A 25640-nucleotide genomic window follows, 5' to 3' on the forward strand; every position below is an offset into this window, starting at 1 on the left:
GAATGTGGGTTTGAATCCCCCCAAGCTGAGAAGGGAACTGTACACAGGGTTCCCTCCTCCTGCAGAAGAGCTCTGACTCTTGAGGTGCTGAAGACTGAAGAAGGAAAAGGCAAGTAGGGAACCTTATTGTTGAACAGTAGTTAGGCACTTTCAGGAATACAAAGCACGTGACAAAGGCTTCCAGGACTATCAGTCTGCATTTAGTTGCCTAAATCCTATACCAGTATCTTTTTGGGTATGACACATCTTTCTCTTTGGGCCTCAGTCTTTCTGTATCTCCAGCAGTTACAGTGAGAGAATAAATTCCTCAGAGCCTGCTAAACGATCTGATCTACAGTGATAACCTGGGCTATCCAAGGTAACTCTCAATGAATTAAGGCTGAAGGTCTGGTTCATGGCTTTCTTGGGGCTTACGGTAGCCAACAGCGTCACCTTACATAGGGATAGTATTGAAAATGTCCTTGAAAATGTAGACTTGGGATGTAACTTGGGATGAGTTATTACTATTACATTTCTCTTGAAGGCTTTGGGCAGCGCATGGAAAAAGCCAACAGCACTTTGTGAAAGGTAGTGGTGGTCAGAAGATTTAGAGAGAAGGATGCATTGCTCACCTGCTCTGGCTGGACTAGAGAAACAAGTGAAACACAAGTCTACACAGGAGTCTGCTTTAATCCATCATTTTATGAAGCATCACACAGCAGTTTCACCAATTAGCATTCGATAGCAGTTTTAAGTAAGGGCCACAGGGTTATTTAAGGAAAAAGCCGACAACCTATTTCGTAGTCACTGACTCCTCATTTGGCAGCAGTGCTCTTGGAGGGCTTGGGTAGTACCCAGCAGTTGCTGAGCTATTTGAGGAAAATCGTGTAAATCTATAATCCAGTGGTAAATCTGAAAGACAGAAACATACCACATCTGATTAGCAACACAGTCCATATCACATAAAAAATAAGCCTGTCGTGAACAGCAGTACTTTTTAAGACCTTGAGCTGTTTGCTCACCAGCATTAGAACCCAATCAGATTGTGTGATTACGTATTTATTTGACATCTTCAGCTGTCCAAGGGATTGACTTTCAGAGTTTACTCAACTGCAGTAAAGGATATTCAGTTCTTTGATTGCTGAAATAATGCTAGTGAAAGAAAACGGTTTAACTAATGCTTAAAAACTAAAAATCTTTAGTGAGCCTAGATGGAATTTTCCCACTAGAACACTTTCAAGTTCATTCGTCAATTTGTCACCTTTCTTTTTTATCTGGGCAATCTACTCGAGGGCTATTATAGTAAGATTCCCCAAAGGCACCTGCTCTTGACCTTCTTGCCGTCCACTGTTAAAAACATAATTTTGTACCAAGCATCCTTAGAAATCTGCACTTGTAACTTGGTGTAGTCATCACTTCCAGTCTGTAAAGAACACTGAATGCATTAAACTAGTTCTAAACAGTCAAAGCTTTCTTTTCTGTAGTTTTTTTAAAAAAGTCTTTGCTGCTAGCAGTGACCCAGCCACCCTCACAGCCAGAAAACTGATACTTCCCATGCTCACCTCCTATTCACAGTTCAAGAAACCAAATTAAAAAAACACACAAATAAAACTTCATTCAAGAAGCAATTACCCTTCCAGTAAATGAAAAAACCAAACAAACCCAAACCCAATAAAAATGGGCTAGCTCCTTCCCAAGTTGTCTGTTTAGAATCAAAGCAAAACATAAAAAGTATTTCTCTGAACATTGTTATTAATGAACACTGTTTTTTAAAAAAATGGAGTAAAATCGAGGTGATGATATCCTGTCACTATATGCTACATTTTTTTCACTTAGCAACTTTTGTGAAACAGAAAAACACAATTTTAGCGGTTTCAGCATAAACAGGAAGTTCAGGGCTGTCTCATATGCGATTCACAGGCAGGCACAGGACAGCATCCAGGTCTGCAGCTGTAAAACCATATTAAACATAACTGAAGCAAGTAAATTAGTATTTATATCCAGCTGAAAAATCAGATAGAGGCTGGAACAAAGTAGGAAAGGGAGGAGATTGACTGGAAGTGAATTACGCTTTATTATGTGGGTTACTTCAGCTTGTCGAAGAAGTAAATTTTCTTATTCTGTCAGTCAGGGGAATCTCTGGAGCTCATTCTGAGCACAGTAGAATAAAGATGTTTTTCTAGTCTGTGGAGGGCCCAATGGATTTACTGGCTGCTGACTCTATTTACGAGAGCTCTGTTTAAAACAAAGGCTTCCAGAATAACAAATAATAATTAAAAAGAAAGCAAATATTTCTGAATATCTTTATGATCTATAAAAAACAAATGCCATACAGTTACTTTTATATAAAAGCTTTCACTAGCTCTTCAGTCTGGCAGTCTGGAGTCCCTCAAGAGTAGTTTAACCAAAGAGCAGCAGCAATGGGGCAGACATGCTGCAGAGTTGCTTATGCTGAAGTCAAGAATCAGTTGGATCAAAATGGTAATTTTGTTGATATTTCCTGGTAAACCAGCTTTATACCATCAGCTTAAACACCAAACCTATTCTGTATACAATGCACAAGGCTCCAGAGGAGAATAATCACTTTTTTACACATTCAAACCCCAGTCTATCCATTTAAATATTTCTTGTGTCTGAGCAAGCTGACTTTGGAAGATGACCAGAAGGCATCCACATTTAAAAATGTTGCCCAAGGCATCACTGAAAGCTGCATGAAGCAGATACTATTCTTTGTCTATGAAGCAGATTTTATGTATCACATAGGAAAGATCTTCCTGTATTTCCAGGTTTGTTTTCATCAATGATTTCATTTGCTGCATCAATGCCACCTCCTTTGCTGGGAATACACAACATTTTCTATTATTGCTTGATTTCAGTGTGATGTATTTATGAGAAAACTCTGGGCTGATCCAGAGATACTTGGAATCTCAGTGGCTATAAATAAACACAGTGAGGAATAAGGGCAAGTATACAAGGAAAGAGAAATGAAGATTTTTTTAATTGGGGGAATGCAAAGTGTATGAAAAAATGAAAATCCAGAAAATGTTATAGATAAAGACTATTCATTTAAATGAAGTTCTTTGAAAACTTTTCAACTTAAAATAAAGCACAGTTGCCCCGGATTGCAAAAGTATGTGAATTGCACACCAAAGCTCAGTCCAACTTCTTTGATGTAAATGGCCACGGTTTCACTAGGTCCAGCAATACTGGCTTATCCACCAAGAACAATGATAGAGGTCTGGAGTCTGCCTCCTAGAATATAGCAGCGATTCATATCTGGTCTTATTCCATATTATCGCTGATGACATAGAGAAGAAATAAGCAGCTCCATTTCACTAAACTGAAATGCTTGCACAGGCCACAGCTTGATGCAAAACCATGCAAAAAATAAGATACAGTAATTGATAATAAAGGCAGTCTCAGGAAAATATAGTTGCTTATTTCCAAGCTGTTAATTTTCCTAGTGTTTTTGAAAGTAAATTTCTTCAGGTTCTGCTACTGTGCATGCTCAGAACTGCTGCTGTTGTGGCAGACCTTTGCATCTTGGCACCCACTTCTCACCTAACCCTGATGGACGGTCATAAATTAGGCAGGAGGCAGATACCCAGTCCTCTCTGAGGTATAATTTGACAGCAAGGCTCTACTGAGTCCTAACCTGCACTGATAATGAATTCAGCATAAAACTCATCCAATATTATCGCTATCCTAAAAAAACCCAAACCCAAACCAAGCCCTGAACAAACTAAACAGCTTGAGGCTGAAAGAATGAACTAGCTGGCTCTCTCTACCCAATTGCTTGAGGACCACAATCCAAGAATTTTTCTATCATACTTAGGTAATTCAACCCAGACTCATTTTGTTCCCAAGACAAATAGGATGTTCACTTTCAGAGCCAACAACTCCTAGAAGTCAGACATGGAGGGTCTCAAGGTCTATGTCCCTTTCTAGATCCACAGAAATGTCAGTTATTAGATGAATCTCCCTGAATTTCTGTGCCACTCCTTTCTTTGCTCCCACACCAGAGCCTGAGTGCAAGTGAGTGATGAAAACCAGTTTCCTTTGCAGCGACCATTCAGCATCACAAGCCCTTCCCAGTGGCCTGGGCAGCTCTGGCAGGTTATGTGCCTTAGCCTGAGCTCAAAGGCAGGACTCTTGCCCTTCCCTACCTCGCTTGCAGGACTCCAGCAGCCCTGGTATAAATGAAATGGCAATGTTTGAACAGCAAGCACTGCCAGTTACTGTGTTTAAGTCACTGTGTCCCAGTTATCCAGATCCAGGTATTAAGTGACACTAGTTACAACATTGTGCTCTGATGGTTATGCATACCCCTACCCATGCATGTATTTAGGCGTTATGGATGGATTTATTTCATAGTTATTAAACTGACAACATCTCAGTCTGTGTGCTGTTCAGTTAGTGTAAGCCAACTAAATGAAAGCCACAAGCTTTTATCAGAAGTAAAATTAGAGTTCCAGCCACAAGGAAGGAAAAGGAAACCACAAGAAGAAGGGAAAATAATATTCTCGATGAGTGATCAGGAAAGTATCTGAGTAACTGAATGGAAGACAATTATAATCTAATCCAGACACAGGCCTGCATGATAAACTCAATTCTCACATCTAATAATTTTTGGAGATTTCCTTGAACAAACCAGTACATTAAACAAATATGATCTTTAATCTCTTTAGATGGAAGGCATTTTTTTTGAATTAAAAGCCCAGTTCAAGACTGAAACAGATTTCTCCCAAAATACACAGCAGAAATGTCAGGAATCATTTTGCAGTATTGACCAACAAAAGCAAAGCCAACATTTTTTAATGATGACACCACAGCAGCATTCCCCATGACGAGTGAGAAGCCCTGCAGAAAGCAGAACTCCCCTCCCCTCTCTGAGGTCTGCTCCCTGGCTGGAGCCAGATGCTGCATAAACCTCCTAGTAAACTGCAGGGTTGTGTTCCTCAGTGAATCCAAATGTGTCCTCCTGATTACCACCAAGGAAAGGGCACAGGGAGGAGAACTAAAACCTCATTAGCGATATCCAAGTTTTAACTTGAAAAATCTTTAAACTGCTTAATGGTGAAAAATCTCAGAAAACACAGACAGAGCTCTTATCTCACAGCTCAGCATCCAGGTGGTACAACTACAAGGGCAAACCATCAGGCAGTATTAATTCTTCAGCTTTTACAGAAATTCCAGTAATTTTTACAGGCCTAGAAGCTTTGCCATAAATCTTTCCTTGTATTTCAAAGCTGCTGTTGAAGAAAAAGGAAAATATTAATTTCTTAATGGTAACAATTTCTAATCATTTCTTAACAATGGAGTAAGCACAACTGCTGCAGGGGAACTCACCAGTTTGGCTGCATAGTCGAGTGACCTGAATTGCCAGTCTGCAAGTAAACTATAACAGGTGTCGGGTTTTTTGTCAAATACTAAATGTTTTTGTCTCCTGACCCATTTCTGTTTTATAACAGTCAAAGCAGCGCTTGCACTTAGAGCTCAAAATGTAGGGAGCATACTAGTGGCAAAAAGAAAAAAACAAACCAAGGTCACAAGCAGGTTTATCTGATAGCGGTTATTTTTAGCCATACTTCTAAGGCTGATTTTCCTAAACAGGAGGTTAGGTGTTTGCTGTACTAAGACAAAGCTCCCAAAATAGTGAAGTCAGCACGAGGAAAGTGTTCCTCCTATGAACTACATGAAAGTCATTGCTGCTGTCTGCAATCAAAAGTGAGAGAGGAGGAGGAGAAGCGAGGGTATCTGTGTGGTGTCGTATGGGAACGGGGCGGACTCTTCAATATAGTTATCTCTGCAGAAGGAAATTAATAAAACTTCTGAGTTTTATCTGGTGATACAAGCCAGTGCAGTTTATTCCTGGGTATCCTAGACTAAAACTAGCCTCAGTGAAAGTGCAGCTTTGCTGCTTTAATTGCACCTACACACGAGCTTTTGCCAACACAGCTGTATTGGTCGGAGATGATGCCTGTGGCTCTGCCAGTAGGCATCTGCAGCATGAGCTTGGCCTGAGGAAGAGTTTTACTGCCCCTGGGGATTATCACTGGTTACTCTTCTGCTGTTTCTAACACGGAAGATGGTGACAACAGAGGAAACCCAAGTGGCGAGCTGTGGGGAGATGTGGAGCAGCAGCTTCATTATCAGAGTTTTGCAGAGGGATGAGTGCTGGGGGGATGGAGAGACCATCCCGTCGTGGCTGTTGCAACTGCCCGTGGCATGCAGTTTCACTGCAATTATCTTGGGAGTAACAATTTGCGTTACTTTGGGTCTACCCTACGGCCAAGGGACTGCTGATGCTGGCTGGAACAAAACAGCTGTGCACAAGGTGTGCACTAAACTTGCATCTGAGCCTGATAGAGTCTGCAGTGAAGGAAAGCCTTAGAAATTCCTTCCATGTTTTCTGTTTATGTGAGAAAACTCATTATTTGTACATGAGGGTAATTTTTCTCTCTTTTTTTTTTTTTAGTTTAAATATTAATTTTTGGAGATCCTTTGAGAAAATAGCCCTGTGTGGTTGGTTCTTTGCTTGATCTGGAGCTGATCAAAAGAAAATATTGGACTATAAAATTTTAAAACATTTATATGAAGACTTAATCTGAAAAAAATCCTAAGAGAATGCCAAGATCCTGTTAGCAGGTGTTAGTCTATCAGGGATCTGTTAATTAATTTCTGACTGACTCATCCTGGATCTAAGGGCGGTGGGAAGGGCTTCTGAGGTAAGTTGAAGAAGTTAGCCTGAAAACAAGCAATTGTTTGAGATGACAGGCATTTTTGAATAAGGAAAAGAAGTCAGTTGCATTTTGAGACTGTGGAGGAGCTATATTTATTTCATTTTGAGATAAACTCACCAAGATCAGCCTTACTCTCAAAACCTGAGTTAATGTTGTGATGTTCCCCTCTCTTGTAAAACAAATGTTTTCTTTCCCTCTCCCTACTTTTTTCCTCTGGATGGGTGACAAACATTACTTACCTTAAGGTAAAAAGCCACACACAGACACACATTAAGCTTTTTAAGCAGTGAAGTCAAAGCCTACATTGTTTTGTGTGTGTGTGAGTTACCACCTTAATCCAAAGGGAATATGTAAGGCACCAATCCAGGGTATGTAAATACTTCCAGCAACTTTTTCTTGTGCATGTGAGATTGTAGGTTATGTAAAATTGCAACCTGGTCAAAGAAATACTTCCAGTACTTGGTGACCTACCTATTTTCACTGTTTCTCACACTCAAAAATTATCAACACTTTTGTAACCATCAGTGTTTTTAAAGAAGCAATCTAAACTCACCCCATAAGTCCGTGATCTAGTCAAACCCCAATTATAGCTTTAATTACAGCCTGCAAATGAAATTATGCTGCCTGAGTTGAAGGATAACTTTAAAGCAGAATTGACTGAGTGCTTCCCCCTTTCTTAATGAGTTGCTCATGAGTTCTCCCTTTAATCTTTTAGAGGTGGCTGTACTTTGACATCTCACAGAGCACAGTAACGACGGCAGGAACATTTCTGTCAGTTATTGGCTAGGAAGTAATCTTTTGGGTTCTGCATGATTTGACATGGCCTTCAGGGGCACAAGTCAATACACCTTTCTGGAGGAGGAAGGGAAGGCTGAACAAATTGTAATACACTGAGAGCTGTCCTTTCTGTGCTGAAAATTACTAGCAAGTAGTCAAATCTTTTGGGAAAGCTGAGGTCTTGAACCCTTGGGGAAATAACTGTGTTCTGAAGGCTTTTTACAAACTAGTTCTGCTTTATTGAATACTACTTTGTTATGGTTTAAATGCAGTTTATTGTTGGTTTCAGTTGTATTTTGCAACTGACAAAATAGATGCATTACATTTATCTGTAGTGTTGAGTATATTTTTCTTTCTCTTAAATGAAGAACACTGAAATTATTTTCATGGAACTGATGAATCAGATTTACCTTATCTGATGCTTTTCAGTTTACACAGAGCAGGATGCTGTTAATACAATGTTCATACATTCAGAACATGTATCTTCTCTCTAGTCAGTTACCTTTGCTATCTGCTTTTTTTTCTTGCATCAAAACCTCAGAATCAGAAAACCTCAGAAATGTTGTCGTTGTAGACTTATACCAATTTTTCACCAGATGTAAAAATACGTTTCTTGCATAAAAAGTTTCATTATAAAAGTAACCTCTTCAGCCTTTCAGTAGCAACTAGTATTTATAGCAGCTAAGCCCCAAAGCAGTTTACATCCTCAAAGCATTTGGATAAACTTAGTCTTTAGATGATATTGTATAGATACATTCTTAAACTGAAGCTGGTAAGTAAAGGCGTGGTTGTAATAAGGTAAAGCATTAAACAGAAAAGTTTACTGCTAATTAACAAGTCATGTATAATATGGATAGTTCTATATGTTTAAGGACATTATATGCTATTATTATTTGAATAAGAGCATGTAATTATCACTCTAGTTACAGGAAAGACTAATTTAGTTTTAATAGGAGCTGGATTTGACTTTAAATGATTTAATGTCAATGAAAAAAATAGAACTAATGTATTAAAATACGGGGGATTTTTTGTTTCACTTCAGCAATAATTATGAATGAAACTGTTCAGGATATAGAAATTCATGACTTCCATGGTAATAGTTGATTCTTCAAGGGCATTCATCTTTAAAGTACCTGTTGAAGAAAGAGTGTGAGGTTTGCAGTTCGTAGTTGATCTGTGACGGGCAGACCCGTGTATCTGTGACCTGCATGCTGCCAGTTCTGGTGCCCCAGCCCCAGCTGCCTTGGGCTTTCCATTGTGCAGATAATTTGCAACTCTAAGCAGAAACATGAACTTCTTTGCCATGGTTCACTGGCAATTTTATCATTATATTTATACAGCAAGCAGGCTGACAACTCAAGCTCCCGCAGAAAGTGGCAGGGTACATACAGATCTGTAGGCGTCTTTAAAGAGACAGCTTTGGTAAATTATAATGGAGATTTTTCTCTTGTACTAGCTGATTGAAATAACAATAAGGCATGAAGAGAAAACTTATGGGCAAAGCATGATAAGATTTCATACAGCACGCAAGATTTAAAATATGCATTATCCTCATGTGTGACACAATCTTGGTTATCAAATCTCCAAAGTGTGAGATGAACTGTCTCCATAAAACATTTACATTTGCACTCATTCTTCTCTGAAATTCAACTATCTTGAGCTGCAACATTGCTCAATCTCCTCTTCTTGCTTAGAGTGACTTTTAATCCTACGACAGACCTCACCATTCAGCGCTTTTGAGACATGTTCAGTAGATGAGGTTAACAATTACAAAATTCTAAAAAAGTTTTTTTTTTTTTTCCTTATTAGCATTTACATCTTTGTAAAACTTTCTTAAGCTTTTCTTTGCAATGAAGAGCAAAACAAACTTACCAAAATTCCCCTGTACACTCTAAAACTCCACAATTACTGTTCACAGAATTTTTTGAAGTGGGACTTTTATAAACATACCAAGCATAATGAGATTCAAAGGAAAAGTATTAGCTTGAAATATGCATATTATTTTGGGGATCAAAGAATTGTTAATCAAATATCCATCAGAAATGGAAGCACTGGCTAGTTATTTGAGTGACTTTTTCCTAAAAAACCTTGATTTTATATTTGATCTTTGTAAATCTGAGAGATCTTCTGTGATTATTGCTGGAATACCTATGTGATGCAGGACATGGAATTATTTACACGGGTATCTGGAAATTTGATCAAATGGCCACAGAGCAGTAGTTGCCTGCCCCTTGGAGGTAAAGTTCAGATTATCCAGGTATGATAGATAAGAGTACTCGCCTCTACTTGGCTCATACCAAACTTTCTGAAGTGGAGGAGGATGTATTAGAAGCTGTGGTTTATGCAAAAAGCCATTTTTCACACAGACCCCTACACGTTTCAGTTTCTGTGTCTGAGCTCAAATGTAATGTTCCCACAGGGATGGAAAATTTGGCTTACCATGTCACTGTGCTTGAAATGGTCAAACTCTGTAAGAGAGCTGTAAATGAGGAGAGATTCAATAGCAGAAAAGTGAAGAAACACATGGATTTGTGAATGAGGCACATAGAACAGGAGTAGGGACACTGGCTTCTACTATTTTATTAACCATGTACTGGCCAATATGATCATGAGCTCATCAGCTTTCCAATGCTTGAGAAAAACTTCCCTGATTAATGAAAGTGGGTAAGGAGAACTAGCTCATAAAGGTCCTGCAAGATGTTTAGAAAACTTAAAACTTAACTCATCTTCTCTTAATATTACAATGATATAACCATAATGATGCTCTTCGGTTAATTTGTTTAATATCATCTTAATGTCAAGGTGTCTTAAATTAAGAGTCTTACTTGACCTTTATCTGATTTCCACTCCAAACAGGAAAGTACACAGAAGGTATTATACAAGATCCCCCATTTCTTGGGGAAATTTTAACACTAAACAAAATGTCCTTTTTCATGCACAAGGAAAATGGCAATTTCTCTTCAGAGTCTGTCAGGGGAGTTTAGATGACAAACTGTGATGCAGTAATCCACAATCCCACTAATACTTCCCTTGTCACAGGTGAGATTAAAGTTCAGAATTGCTGATGCATCTTTGAAACCAACCCCCTTTTGAGTAAAATACTGAATTTTCAAGTAAAGATGGGGGCAGAAGTATAGAAGAATGACTACATTTGATGAGCACAGAAAGCTAATGAAGAAAGGATTGGATCATCTTATCAACAAGATGCCATTTTACTAATTACACGCACAATTTGTGTGTATGTGTTGTTATTTTATACTCTGAACGGACAAAAACTGCAGCAGCAGCATGTGAAAGCCTTTTCCTACAATGCTCTTCAGTGAGTATCAGATCGTTCCCTTTTGTTAGATTTTTAAATTCTTCAGATGAAACTATCAGAAGGCATCCGCACCAAATGTATAACATACTGGTGAAAAAAGAGAACTGTCAAAGTTGTTTCCATTTCAGTTTCTCAATCCAGATCTATAGCTTAGTTTATTTACTTTTTTTACATATTTCCTCTATTTACATATTTACATATTTACATATTTCCTCTATTTAAAAAAGAAATAGGAACAGGCTTGATGGGTTTTATGACCCAAAAATTTCTGGTAACTCTCTCAAAAGAATTCTCATATGAATGTTGATGAAAAATGAGTTATTTTTGTAAAACACCACTAGTGTTGAATATGAATAACATTCCATAATTTTTTGAATAATCTTTTTCAATGAAAGCTGTGCCTTGAGAAGTAAACCAAGCCATTCTTTACGCACAGATATATGTTGCATCCAAACAACAAGAATAAATTCATTAAAAGTTAGCATAGCAGCAATTGCCTGCCTTTCACCAAATATTTTTGCAGGCTGCAAGCTGATGGGGTATTTACTTGTATGTGGCACTTACTATCGCTCATGTAGATGTACAAAAGCCAGGTCAGACATGGCTGACAGAGAAGCCCCGGTGAGCCCACAGCTCACGGGAGGCTGCAGCACACCTGCAGGGAGGCAGCAGCAACTTTGGCGGGGTCGGGTTGAGCCAGTGCTGCTGTGCCGTGCCAGCCGGTGACCAGGAGCTGGGCTCCTATGGTCAGCACGCTGGCAGCCTGGCGGGGCTCAGGGCACCTTGAGGAAAGGCTTGCGTTTTTGTAGCTTGCAGTGGAAAGTCCTCTGCTGGTAATTAAGTAGATTAATAGAAAAGGAAAAGCCGGAGTGCATCAAACTTGCACAACCCGTTTGAATCTCTTCTAGCTAGTTATTCCCAAATAGCTGCAGCTAAGCTATGACTTACAACTGCAGCCAAAAACTTCAGGGCTTGGCAAAGCCGGGGCTCTCACAGCTTGCTGTGACAGGAGTCAGACAAGGTACTCGAGAGGAGTCAGGAATTCCTCAACATCCATAATAATGAACATCTGCTCTTCCGCACAAACAAACAAATACCTCTCTCTGTAAGAAACCAGAGATGTTCTCATACCTTCAGCTTTGAGTCTGCTTTCAGGTGCACAGCTGCAAGTTAAAAACGTTATTTCTCCCCTGTCCTTTAGCTCTGGAAGGTAGGTTTTGCAGACACCAGCCCCTGCCCCAGCAGCGACCTGACGCAGCGAGGGACGGCTCACAGTGTCCCTTCTGGTGGAGGAACAGACTTTGCGGGGGCTCCGCCGCCCATGACAGGCAGCTATCCTACTTGCTAATTTCCACAGATATGCCTTTCTGGTTCTCACCCCTTCATCTGTAGCTGGAAACTTGGCGGTATGTTTGTGGTCTGAAGCCTTTGCTGGCCCTGCAAAGTGAGCTGTGGCTGGGGGGAGCTGGCTGGGAGGCAGAGTCTCACGGAGTGTGGCTGACCAATGTGTTTGCTCTAGACCAATGCTTCCAAAGCAAGCCACAGATTACTCCAGAAGAGGTATTAGAAGGAAGTTTTACAGAAGTTACCTCTCTCTTGGCAATTTCCCTTGGTATATTTGGGCTTTGTACCTTTAGGCTGACATACAGACTGCAACATGGCAAATATCAGAAGTATGAATAACTTGTGGCACCATACGAGTTTTCTGTTTTGAGATTTCCTTGCAAGGTACATACATGTGTACAATATGGCTGCAAAGAACAGGTCTGTCGTGTTCTGGTGTAGAAATAACCACCGGGCAAATCTAAAATGCTCTCACAGAACAACTACTTATTTCTTGGTCTTACGCGTGAAGGAGGAAACATGCTGAACAGAGGGGTCAGTAAAGGAAATACCTGCTGTGTTCTTCATACAGCTAAGCATCTTATTCATTTAATAATTCGTTTATTCCTCTAGATATGGTATATTGATAAAGTTCAGTAAGGCAAAATGATAGACTGAGGATATATGGAAAGAGATTCTTCACCACCACTTCATAATCAACTGATATGTACTGCAGCTGCAAAGTTATTGCCATATTACTGCTACAACTATGGCTACAAACCATCCAAAATAACGTATGGTCCCTCCAGGGATAAACAGTGGAAATCAGAAGATCAGCCGTAATTGTATCTTTAACGCAGCCTTCATGTAAGAAGGTAGAAAGTCTGAGCTGGTTTCTTATTTAGGTGAATTTATGGAGAACAAGACTTTGCTTGTGATGGCCTTGTTTTCCAGACAAGGAGAGTGTTTTAGGCTCCAGTTCTATCCATAATGATGCAGTTTCAAAAGCAATGCACACATTTTAAATACAAAGGAAAGAGAGAAGCACAGTCCTAGGCATTCTTGGTTTCATTACATTCTTGCCTTTGTTCATCTACATTTCAACTGTAATGGGATAAGTGGGTTGACTGAGGAAGAATAATAAGCCAGATCAGAAGGAAACATATCTGCAAGTGTAAAAACCCCAAGTAACTTTGCATGCGTTTGTTTCCTAAAGTAACTCACCATTGAAAGTAGAAACAGCAAAATACTGTGAGGAAGTCCTGACCAAGTTCAGGAACTAATCTACAGTCTGGTAAGTGTTGCATCCTATTTTTAACATAGGATACATTAAATATCTAAAATTTCCAGAGCCAAACAAAAAAATGGTGTATCAGAGAACTATTAAAAGCGCAAATATCCAAGTAATTAATAGCCACTAACATTAAGTGTTGTGTGATATGAACACAGTATTTTTGAATGCATTTTGGATACAGGTAATCTCAAAAATATATCCACAGTATTACAAGGTTACTATGAATACTACATGCTCATTAGGGGGGGTAAAAAAAAAAGCCATCTTCCTTACCTGCTATTGCTTCAAGACTAGGGATTGCAATAGTGCTGTAAGTGCTAACACATTTACAGGACCATGTGCGAACTAAGGTTTCCTCTGCATTTTCCAGGCCTGGCAATCTGTCCATGAAGAAGGAGCCCCACTGTTTAGAAGCAAAGTAAGGAGCTTTGAGCGAATCTCCCTGAAAGAAAAAGAAACATGTAATCTTAGAAAAAGAAAAAAAAAATCTTCTTTCTCTCTCCAACCACAAGTGTTAGTTTAAGGAACATTAGCATTTCTCTGATTCTCTAGGAAAACTGTATTGTACCTCAGCAGCAACATAACTTTAAAAATATTATAAAGAAAAACAATAACAATCTTCCTCCCATAAGTCCCCAAGCTCCTGTTTATGCAATTTATGGATTCCCTAGAATATAAAAAACTGGCATTAAATTGTCCTTTAAAAAATCCTTTATTTTCCCCGTTTTTCTGGGTTTGATAGTGTGAACAGCCTGCTGCCTTTGCTAGAGAAGCTAGGTAGCTGAGGCGCAGTCAGTAACCCAGCCTGGACCTCCTCCCAGGAGAAAGGAGTCTCCCGGTGCTAGATGGAGTAACTGGGAAGAACACATCATGCCACCTGTGTTGTGTTATCTGGTTCTGAGCTGAGGAATGAGTGAGAACAGAGCCGCAGGATCCATGGAGAGCCATTCAGTTGCCTAGCAAACTGTGAAAAATTGATTTTTTTTCATGTATTTTTTCAGACAACAACATGTAGACTCATGTTTTAAAGAGAGCATTAAAGCAGCATTGGGAAAACGGATTTTTTTAGCAGTTCATCTTGAAACCTGCTATGTATTGCCATAAGCAGCCAGAAAAAGCTCCAGGAGGCCTCTGCAGAAAGATGAAAAACTGGAAAACAAAAGTGTGAACTACAGTATAGAAAATCTGTTAAAGTAATTTGTGTACAAATTAACTTTTCAGACCAGTAAAGCATAGAACAGATATCCTAGCGTGTGCCTCCAGATCTGTGAACTTTTGTACTTTATTTCCCATTTAACCCCTTTCTTAACAGATTTGAGAATCTGCTGGAATAATTTGTGTTTATGAAAGAGGTCTGTGGCTTTTGATCACAAGTCAGCTGCTGATCTAGCCGAGCAGACCACATCAGTAAACACAGGGCCATTCTTTTTGTGATTCTGTGTAACAGTTTTTTCTCCGAGCATAGCTGGGGCTGGGGAGGAAGTATTGATTTGGACAAACAGATACTGGTTTCTGGCTTCTGATGCAAATAGGTTGGGAAAAAATCCATACATTTTGTTTCAAAACAAGGTATTAAGAGCTGGGCTTTTTTTTGTGTGTGTGGTTTTTTTTTTTTCTTTTTCCCTTTTTTCTCTTCCTCACACAAAAGGACAGCATCTTACTTCTTTTTTTTTTTGACAAGTCTTACCTTTCCATGCAAATCCCAGGACTTTACATTAGTTATAATTAAATGTAGATGCTATGCTGAATTAAGATGTTTGCCAGCTGGATGACATAAGCAGAAAACTCTTATGGCCATTACAGCTGTGCAGGTGATAAATCCAAACAACAACCCCAGTACTGGCCTGCATAAGCATTTACACAAAATACAGGGTCTTGTTTATCGACAGGGGAAAAAATCTGAGGCTACTGCTTTTTGAAACATATGATTGGTTCAACAGGCAATTAAAGTTGAAATCTGAGGAATGAATTGATTTTTTCAGAGGTCTGATTCTCAGAGTGGGAATTTCTTCCTTATTAAGGAGGAGGGAGTTAACATTAGATTTTGCATTTACAGCCCAAGCTCTTAGTAAAACCAAACCTAGCTAGGTAGGAGAGTTGTCATCAAGCCACTTGGTAGAGAACTGTCATTTTGCTACTGGCTTATCACCACATGACACGGGCAGTTTGGCAGGCTAAATCTGGATCTCAAATCTGAGAAGAGCTGTCAAAACTATGCCCACATCCTTAGGAAGCATCAGACATCGCTCCCCCTGCCATCCTTAACTGATGCCTAGAAGATGTCCATATCTCATCTGCAGCTTAGATAGCCTGCAATAAAGGAAAGACCATGTACCATGAATCTATACATCTGTGAAATGAGGCAAAAGTCCCCTGTTAACATCACTACTCTTCACATACCTGAAGGCACACATTCAACAGTGGGGCTGAGGAGCTCTGGAAGGTGCATCAGCCACTCCTGCAGTCCCCACACATGGGGTTTGCTCTTGCAATAGGACAGTAGATCCTGGGAATTACTGAGCAATCCCTCTTTCCTATGCAAAACCCCCAAGCATGTGGTTTTGCTCTCAGGCTTATTGGTCAGACAGTAGCAGGTCAGATGTTGATTGTGTCAGTTGAGGGTACAAAGCCTCGAAGACTATGTCTAGACTTTAGAGAAATAATGATGGTACCAGGGTTCCCCAGGTCCCAGGGCTTTCTGCTAAGTTAAACCACCTGGAGTACTTACTATCACCTTTGCTTTATTAACTGCAGACAAATAGGGTCTGTTAACAGAGCAGACAGAAACTGTTAATAGGACTCTAGGGTAACGCAGATTTGTCAGCTTACAAGTGACCTTTCTAAAACACAAATAGGCAGGGAGCCGAGCTCTGAAGTTTTTCTACATTGGTAAAGCAATGAAAGAAAGAAGAATGTAAAGGAGACAGAAGTGAAAAATCAAGCTGCTGTCAGTATTTTTTAAAGGCATTATTTAGATGGGGATTTGCCATCTATGCCGTTGTCTTTGTACCAAGTGCAGAGCACTGTGATTACTTTACTGCATCCAATGTGATGGATGGTACTGATGGCTGTATGCTCTGTGCTGAGGTAGCAACACCACCATTGACTCTTAGTGCCAGTAAAAATCAATGCTCAAAATATGGTTTTGCCGTTATAACAGCAAGTATTTGAGCTGTTTCCACCAACAGAGCTGTGCTGGTCACAACAACCAGATGTCCTTGAATAACACACTCAAGCTGGGCGCACAAATGGGCAGGTCTGCCACTGGTCTGACTTTTGCACAGAATCTTTCCCCAACAAGTCATGCGCAAATATAAAACATTTCATCCATGATCATTGTACCTAAAGTACAATATGGATCACTATAAGCAGACTAAAATAAAATGCATTTCACTTCAGGATATTGCTTTAACTCGCCAGGCTTTACAACAGCCCATTAGGTTGTTCTTGCAAGTACTGTTAGATTTGTGTTCAAGATAAACAGGAATGAAGAGACAAACAAACAGAGCCAAAAGGCACAGAGTAATTAGCCTTGTCTTATTTTTAAATTACTCCCTTGTTACCAGAGAGAGTCTCAGAAATTGGGGGGTTAAGGGCCCTGACGCACCCCCAACCAATCAGACACTAGGCAATACTGTAAAAATTATTTTTTCCTTTTAACTGGAAAAATTTCATCTATATCCACCAACAAATTATTTAATATCTGCTCCATTCATTCCTATAGGCCAAGGTTTTTACACACTGACTAGCTCCTCTGTAATTGTTTCCCTCGAACTCCTGGGACAAATTCCAGCTTTTCTTTGAGTTTTCATTGATGGAATTGATCACATATTTAAAGAACGGAAGGCAAAACCAAAGCCTCCAGCCAAGCAAACAAACCCCCAAGTCTGGGGGGAATCTTGTTTCAACACAATGCTTGGTATTTTTTCCCCCCCGCTGCATGCTGCAATTCGCTGAGGAGCCGAGTAATTGCATGAATAGCTTTTCTCTTGATCGTTTGGTTATGATTCATACACTTGAAAGAACTGCAGTTGTTACCATAATTTCAGTTATGTGTAACTGGCTTATATTATGCATTTAATTGAAGGGAAAAGACAAAAACTGCTAATGAAAATGGAAATTACAAGCCTCCCAGTTTGTGTCTGAGGAGGTTTTTCCCCTCTCTCCATTAGTGATGAAATACCAGTCAAACAACTGAAAACAGGTCTTTGCAGTATCTTTCTGAAAGATGCAATTGCAAATTAGAACTAATACTTTATCTCTTTAATAATATTTTGTAAAGACTGATAGAAGGGAGGACTGCATCTTATACTAAATTTTCAGTCCCTCTGCACACACGGCATGGCATGGAAAATCTGCGATAGTAGTGTATTTTTTTTATTGCCAATGAATGATAAGGCTGATGAACAAGACTAAATCTAATTTCCTAATGCCTAATTTTCCAAACCCAGCTGACTTTCTACAGTCCTTTGAATAGGCTTTTCCCCTCTCTTAATCAAAGGGTTAATGGGAGAAGTTGATTGGGGGAATGAAAATAAAACTTTCATAGGCTTGTAAAGGGAGTCCCTTTGAACTAGTCCTGTTAAGTTAGTGGTGTCCAGTCAACTGCAGAGATATGGATGTGACCTGTTGTTCAGACTCCAGTGAGCAGCGTGGTAATGAAATAACACCACTGACCTGCCACGGCCCCCCTGGTTCAGGTTCCTTTAATCAGCGCAATTCATTTCTCCCTTGCTTGCTTGCTGTCACTGGTAGCGGATGTAAGCTGAACAGGGGCTGTGTGTGGCAGGGGTGGTGTCTCCCCGAGATATTGCAATCTCTTATCAGGAATACTACAGCATTAGTGAAATGTCAAGCATCTGTCTAAAAGTCTCAGTTTCCTGCTCGATAACTGCAGTGATAGAGAAGATGGATCTTGTGAGCAGTTGGCCAGAAGTATTGCAACAAAAGAAAACCAAATCATCATCAAGGGCTTAGAAATGCATCACTCTATAACTGTTTCTTTGTACTTCCAGGAAAAGTAACATTTTCTGGTTGTCTTTAAAAATTAAAAATGTGTGCTTTCAAAGCATATATTGAACATGCTTAAGCAACCATGGCTGAATACCCTCCCCCCCCCCAAATCTTACAGAGATGTAAGATCTACCAGCAATGCAGCAGAGCCTCCAGTCAGAGAATGAACAGATTTATGGAGGAAAATGAGTTATTTTCTTAGGATTCATTAATTAAATCAAATTATATTAACCTATTAATAGTGCACGCACGCACACCCCCCCACCCCCACCCCCCTGCTTTCTTACTGAGAAACACATTTTTCTTGATAAAGAGACTTGAATTCGTTTGTCTTCATTTTTGTTTTTCTGCAACTCAGGGGAAAAGCCTAAACATTGATAATTAATTTCCCTATTTAAGTAACCGAAATGCCCTTGTCTGACCTTAGTTTAGAAATCAGGATAGTGGGGGAAAATATTAGATAAGTCTATTGAAAAAACTAGAGAATTTGATGTGACATCTATATTGTTTTAGTTTCATTGAAGATATCCTTTTCTCCATAAAACCCAGCAGCTTTTAAAAGGCTTCTTAGTCAGATCAAAAGCATCTCTAGTATAAAAACACCCCACAAAAATCTTCTTATCAGTAAGTTAACTTTTTAATCACAAAGAGTAATTATTTAAAAAGAAAAAAAAAGTTAAGTGCTTTTCAAAGCAACATGCAAAAAAGCATATATATCTCTCTGCAATTAGAAGAAAATGACTTATTTATTTAGGAACATACAAAAAAGAAGTAACACTCCAAATGGAGAGTGAAGCTTCACTGTAGTTCCTACACAGGACACGCTGGAGCTACAGCGCTGCCATGTCAGCCGTCTGAGCACCGTTCCCCATCTGTTTAGTTCTTTGGCAGTGGAAAAATGATAAACCATAGTAACCCTCCACCTTCTGTGGGAGAATTAGAGCGGCAGTAGTGCTAAGTCGCTGGTTCCCAGCTGTGATCAACCCAGATCAACCTGAATATTCACATGATTTATCTGAGGTAACTATGAGCCGTCTGCATGGGACCAGACTTCAAACCAGCCCCTCTTACCTCAGTGCAGCTGTCACCGAAATAAACAACCTGCGAGGGAAGCAGCAACTTAAAAGGTATTTGTATATAAGGAAAGTACAAGCAAACTGTATTTCACACAGAGAGGAAGAGAGCTTCGAAACAGCCTAATAGAAATTCCTCCGTGTTTCAGAGTTGGCCACAACATGCAGGGCAATGTCATGAACTCGGCAGAGTTCAGGTGCTGGAGTTGCCGTAAGTGGCCATGAAATTTCTCCTTGTAGGACGGAGGGCAGGTTCTTGTTACTGAAAAGGAGAAGACTAAATTTTTTTGTTAAGGGAAAGAGCATACAGTCCTTTTTCTGAGATCTGTGATTTAGCTTTGGGTAGAGGCTCTGTGTCACCCGTGCAATGCCGAGCTGGGACAGAATGGCACCCTCCCGGTGCAGCCAGGAGGATACAGTTGTGAGGGATGCTGATGCTGCCAGCACCTTGGTAAGATAACCAGGCTCATTCTCAGCGCAGGTGGCATGAGGCTTTTTTTGTAACTTACTTTCTTCTGTTCCAGGAAACACCTGCAAGGAACCCTTACCTCATATTTTCCTTTCTTCTCCACGGGCTCAGATTCAGTCTCTGCAGGCACCGTAACTTTGTCCCCTAGAAGCTCCTCTAAGATGAAGACAGTTTCCCAGTTGCTATAGTGATGAGCTGGGAAAATATCTGAGTGCATGCTGTCACCAAAATAAACAACCTATGAGGGAAGCAGCAAATTAAAAGTTCATTGTATATGGGGAAAACACAAGCAAACCTTATTTCGCAGAGAGAGAAAAAGCTTTAAAACAACCTAATAAAAATTCCTTCATGTTACGGTTGGTCAAGACACACAGAGATCTTATTAATGTCACAGCCTGGAGCTGTACCTTCGACCAGCTCTGTAAGGAAAAGGCCGGCCCTGCACACCCTCCTCGCTCCCACCCGCCAGGGGTGTTGGACGGGGAATCCCTGGCTGGGACTGGCACAGAGACACTACTGAGTCTTTTGATTGACAGAAATAGCCTGCCAGGAACCAGTGGAAAAGGCTACCGAGACAATATACTGAGCAACCGGAATGAATTTTGGACAACTTTGGAAACAAGGGAGAACATGGAACACCTCTCGGTGACTCAGAACTCTTCTGTTCTGTGCCCAGGGGGTGGTTTGCCCATTTTACCCATTAGGGAAAATGTGGTCCCACCATCTTCAGTAGCATTTTCACCCATCCAGATCTGTAATTAAAATAACGTGATCCTAGTTTTCACTGATGCCACCTTTTAATCGATTTAATCTGTTTCCTCAGGGAGATTGTTTATTTCCTGATTACAGTCTGATTCTCCCCAAAGCTGCCAAAGTGTGTGACTGTGCACAAAGAATAAAACGTCTAGAAAGCTGACATATTCTACCGATAAGAAGACTAATATGCTCCTTCCAGTTCCGGACTGCAGTCTGTTAGACAACAGCAAGTGAACCAGAACAAAAATTTGTGACCGATCACATCCCTAACTGTAATGAAAATTTGTCCGGTGAATTTTAGACTGAGACAGGGTATTTTCAGAAAGATTTACTCTCATTTTTAATGTACCTTGGGATCCAACTTGCCAGTCATTTTCTTCAGTAGTTCATAAAGCTGGATAGCATTCCCTTGGGAATACCAGCCGGGTTTGTCCAGTGATAGCAGAGCTTCCTGCTCCTCGTCATTCTCTGCAAACACCAAGCAAAATCACCTGCCGTTAGTGAGGGCAGCCCATGCGCCTGCATTCATGAGATGTGTCAGGAACTGCCTGTGCACAGCTTGGAGACCATGGTCTGCCTTGGCATTAAACCAGCTCCAGTGTCTGGCTCAAGTCCTGGTACTGACTGTGGGTTCAGTCAAGGTGTTTGGCAGCTGGAGGCAGGCAGACATTTGTGAGACAGGCAGCAGCCAAGCCTTGCCTGCAAGGGCTACAGAAGAGCTGGAGAATCAGCCATAAGCTTTGCCCCGCAAACGCTGCAGCAGGGACGGCAGGAAACCACATGGACCAGACCGATGGAGGAGCTGCTACAGATCTAAGGAGAAACCATGGGTCGAGACAGACTGTAAGAGACAGCATGCACCCTTCCTCACAGACAAATGATTACTGCTTTTAAACACTGACATAAATATAACAAAACAGACTGAGATAGCTCTTATGGGCACTCGCCAGACTTAGATCAGCACAATGAGCTGTTCTAGTTATCATCCAGTTTTGAAGAAACGATGAGCAGGCAATATTGCAGCTGGTGGTATAATCCACATTGGCATATATATCCACACTGGCAGCTGTCAGCGAAGTGGAAAAATCAGTAGAAAATGAAACCCCCCGGTCATCACCCAACTGTGCCATAGGCTTTGTCTGTAGCTGGTCCCAAAGCAGCTGGATCTGTTCTGGTGTCCACGTAACTTTATTGCTCGTTCAGAACTATGTGCTATTGCCAGATGAACTCCTTTTAGCTTCTTGCTGGAGCCAAAATATGAGCCTTAGTGAACCGATAAACTAGGAGTTCATCAGAAATATTAATGTCTGTCTATTGAAGTACTTAAAATGGTGATTTTTTTATTCAGTCTCAATCAAACATGTCTTTTTTTTTTGTTATGCTGGAGACAGAGGGGTTAGAAGCCAATACAGTACTTTGACCTGACTTAGGTGTAACATCCAGACTTTCGTTTTTCTCCTGCTTTATAGAATGTTTCAAAGTAGTCAAAATGTGTTATGAAGAAGACTAAGAGCAAACATCATCTGGTTAGAGACCGCTGAAATCTGGAATTTTGGAGAACAGTGAGCTTTATGTTTAAGAGCACTGAAGACGTACATGGCACAGACATTGGTCCTTGAAAAACAAAAAAAGCAAAAAGAGAGAAATAGATATGTGGAGAGAGGCAGTAAATAACTCTTCAGTATTATGAATCTATGGATTTGAATAAACACAGGACTTATTCTCAGACAAAATGATTCCATATTCAGGGTGTTTTATAAACTAGGAAAAACAAGGAAATTCAAAGTTGATGCTAACAATTCATGTAGAATTTGTGTGGAAAAGTTTTCCTTTGTTCTTCTTCAGGAACCTAGCGATAATAATAATAAGTAAGATAACATCCATGAAAAATAAATCTTCATTTCCTGACTTTTAAAATGGTTTTGACTGCACAATTTTTGATCAAACAGAAGTTGTCAAACTTCAGTGAATTTGTTTTATTTGCCCTGTATTTTTAGACATAATTGTAAGGCTGACTGAATAAGCAGACACAATCCTCAAATGATATGGACAGAGAAAAAGCAAATTATAAAAAAAAGTCCTCAGAGCTGCTATCAAAACTTTCTTGAAATTTGTGAAGTATAGCTATCACTGTCTCTTCATTCAGTCAATGAGGAAAATACTAGAGAAAAATTGAGCTAGTACGAGAGGGATTGTCAAAAGCACAGCATTGCATTTGCAGATAGGAGCCCTACGTATTACAGTAGCACCAGAAGGTTCTAGCAAAAAGAAAGACCCTGCTTGGCTACCTCTGTGGAAAGGCATGAGGGGCACTCTTGACTGAAAAAATTCACTCTAATTACAAGGTAGAAGATCTCTCACTCTGTGAGATCTATTACTGTCACCCCTAGCAATGGGATTCATCTCACTTAACTCGATACATCTGGAATTTAGGCTTCTAATTTACAGTTACAGTCTGAACTAGTTGGCCAGGATCCCTTGGTAGGCAAAAGAGAGTGCAAGAAGCACTTTCTAGAGGTGCCAGCTCTGGAGAAGGAAAGGATTTAATTAAGTTAGGAACTTTGATTTTAGGCTGTGAAAAGAAGGGAAATTTTGAAGCCTGGTTTCTTCCTCTGTGCTTGGAGGCAGCAAACAGCATTGAGATGTATAATTCATTATGGGAAAACCTTGATTTTGGAAGGAACTTCAGAAATCTGAGGAATTAGGAAAGGTCTTTTATAATGTTTCAGTTGTAGGGTCATAGGGGTAATGACTCTGAACTGGCAAACCTTGCCTCGAACCATCTCATACAGCTGCTTGTGCTCACCCATCTAGAGGTGACCACGTCAATTCTATTTCTGTAACCTGAAGTGGGAGGAAATTAATGGTGTTTCATTTGCAGTCATTAATAAGAACAATTTCTAATCCACTTACGCTATCCCTGTGGCAAAATATAGTCAAGAAAATTATTCTTCAGCACTGGCTCTTAAGGCCTCTTGTAGTAGTTCTGCCATATAAAAATTGATACACAACAACTTTAAACCCCATTTATGACACCATTGGCTCTGGCTCGTATTGCATCCCTCAGACAGCAGCTACGTGACAGTGCTGAAGAAACCTGCAAATTTCCTGAAAAAATGCTGCCTGTGATCATGGTAGTTCCTAACGTATTTTAGATATTCCAGGCCTAACACTAACTACACTCAGACAAGAGTAAAACTGCTGCTGACTTTCCTCCCACTTTGCTGTTATTGATTTGTAAAGGTTCATGTAAAGGTCAGAAATGCTATAAATATTCCTTCAGCAGGAAGCAACACATATATAGGCGGGGATGCTAATGCTTCATGTCTTATAAGCTGGAAGGAAAAGGAGACATCCTGACAATTTCAAACAGACTGGATAACCGAAAAGAATTTCTCAGATGATTTAGATAGAGCGACCTGCTTCCTTCTGAAGTCTAATATATCACTGCAACCTGGATTCCTGGATGTAGAATGAAAACATGCCATGACAAGAAGTGTAGAGGTAGCAAGCAACTAAAATTAAAATAATTAAACCCAGAAAATCATTCTATTAAAACACTCACCCAAACCTCAACAGTGATTCAGAGCAGTTTTCCTGAGGGGAAATTACCATTCCTTTTAAAAAACAACAACAAAAGCTTGACTCATGCTGGGGCAATATTAATATTTGCTGGAATGGCAATTTGCATATTGCTATGTCTAACAGCTTGGGAAATGTTTTCGGAATCAGAAATGTACTCCCATCACCATTAGCAGATACAGTTTTTCAGATAAACAGATTCACAGACAAGATTCAATATCCTTTTCCTTGTGAGAATTTTCTCGCCTGCCTTTAAATGTGCATTGCAGGTTTATAACATGGGCTGAAGAACATCTGGTTTTGTTCTGAATGAATATGCAAAAAGTAATCAGCGAAGCTTATTTCCATTTAAATGACAACTGACGGTAATTTACTTTGGCACAGAGTCGCTCCTTGGGAAAGGCTCTGCACATGCTTGCATACTGCCGCCTGCTTTGCTATCCGTTAAAGCGTTATACCCGCTGAGATGGAAACCTGAACACACGCAGTGCAGAGGTTGTGTCCACACTGCATGTTCAGCTCAGGGTCTGCACCTGGAGCTCTATCCCTAACCTGCCTGCTGTTTACACTGTTAATCCCCAGCCCATGGGATGGGGCTCTCATTTGGGAAGCCCAAGGTTAAGAGAGAAGCTAAGGGGTGAGGGCGAATGTACCCTTTGACAGTTATTCACCTATACTCAGCCACCAAATTAACCAGAGTTAATTTTCATCAGCTCACCGCCCCTGAGGCTGCCGTGGTGCGCTGCTCCTCGGGTTGGGTGCCCTACAGTGACTGCTGGTTATGTGCTGGGGACAGGACCCACCAGTGATTCACCCAAGAGTCCAAGGACGCCTCACACCTACTTGACTGGGCAGAGATGGGGCTAAGGAAGCATCTCCAAGTGCCCAGAGGCCATGCTGGCCACAGATGTGCTAGGCTTTGCTGCGGTGTGTGTACAGCATCCCAGCGACCCCTTCTTCTGCCTTTCTATCTTTCTCCTGACAGCCTTTTACTCGTTTCCATACAAATCTAGTTAGACAGGCTATTAGCGTTACTGATATTTTTTGTTCCTTCCTGCTGCACAATCAAATAAAAACATGCAGTGACTCTGTCGCTGCTCGTGCCTGTACCTGCTCCTGCCTCTTCCTACCCATGGGCAGCTCCTATGGGCTCTCGCTGCATGCAGGAGCTCAGCGCAGATGGGCATATGTGTTTGGCATGCTGAAGCCGTGGTTACCACCTCAGGGGGCTATTGTAAAACAAGTACATTTTATGATGCACAACTATCATACTGATATGCCTCTCTGCAATTTAAAATAATGCCATTTCGGG

General features: G+C 40.4%; 1 protein-coding gene across 2 annotated transcripts in view; it reads right to left on the minus strand.

Moving 5' to 3' along the window:
• Window positions 1–651: 651 nt before the first annotated feature.
• The window catches only part of NT5DC1 (5'-nucleotidase domain containing 1), a 148368-nt gene continuing 123379 nt past the window's right edge, over window positions 652–25640 (minus strand). The window contains exons 9-12 of one of the 2 annotated variants that reach the window (XM_040597602.1): window positions 21096–21214; window positions 20070–20228; window positions 13709–13877; window positions 652–891 (exon numbers count right to left, since the gene is read on the minus strand). In XM_040597602.1, the coding sequence (XP_040453536.1) occupies window positions 773–891; window positions 13709–13877; window positions 20070–20228; window positions 21096–21214 (566 nt within the window). In that variant the 3' untranslated portion in view covers window positions 652–772. Of the gene's footprint in view, window positions 892–7754; window positions 9979–13708; window positions 13878–20069; window positions 20229–21095; window positions 21215–25640 lie in introns of those variants that run through there. The other variant, XM_040597603.1, reaches the window with a different exon arrangement.

This window comes from Falco naumanni, chromosome 6 (genome assembly GCF_017639655.2).
Source record: "Falco naumanni isolate bFalNau1 chromosome 6, bFalNau1.pat, whole genome shotgun sequence".
NCBI lineage: Eukaryota > Metazoa > Chordata > Aves > Falconiformes > Falconidae > Falco > Falco naumanni.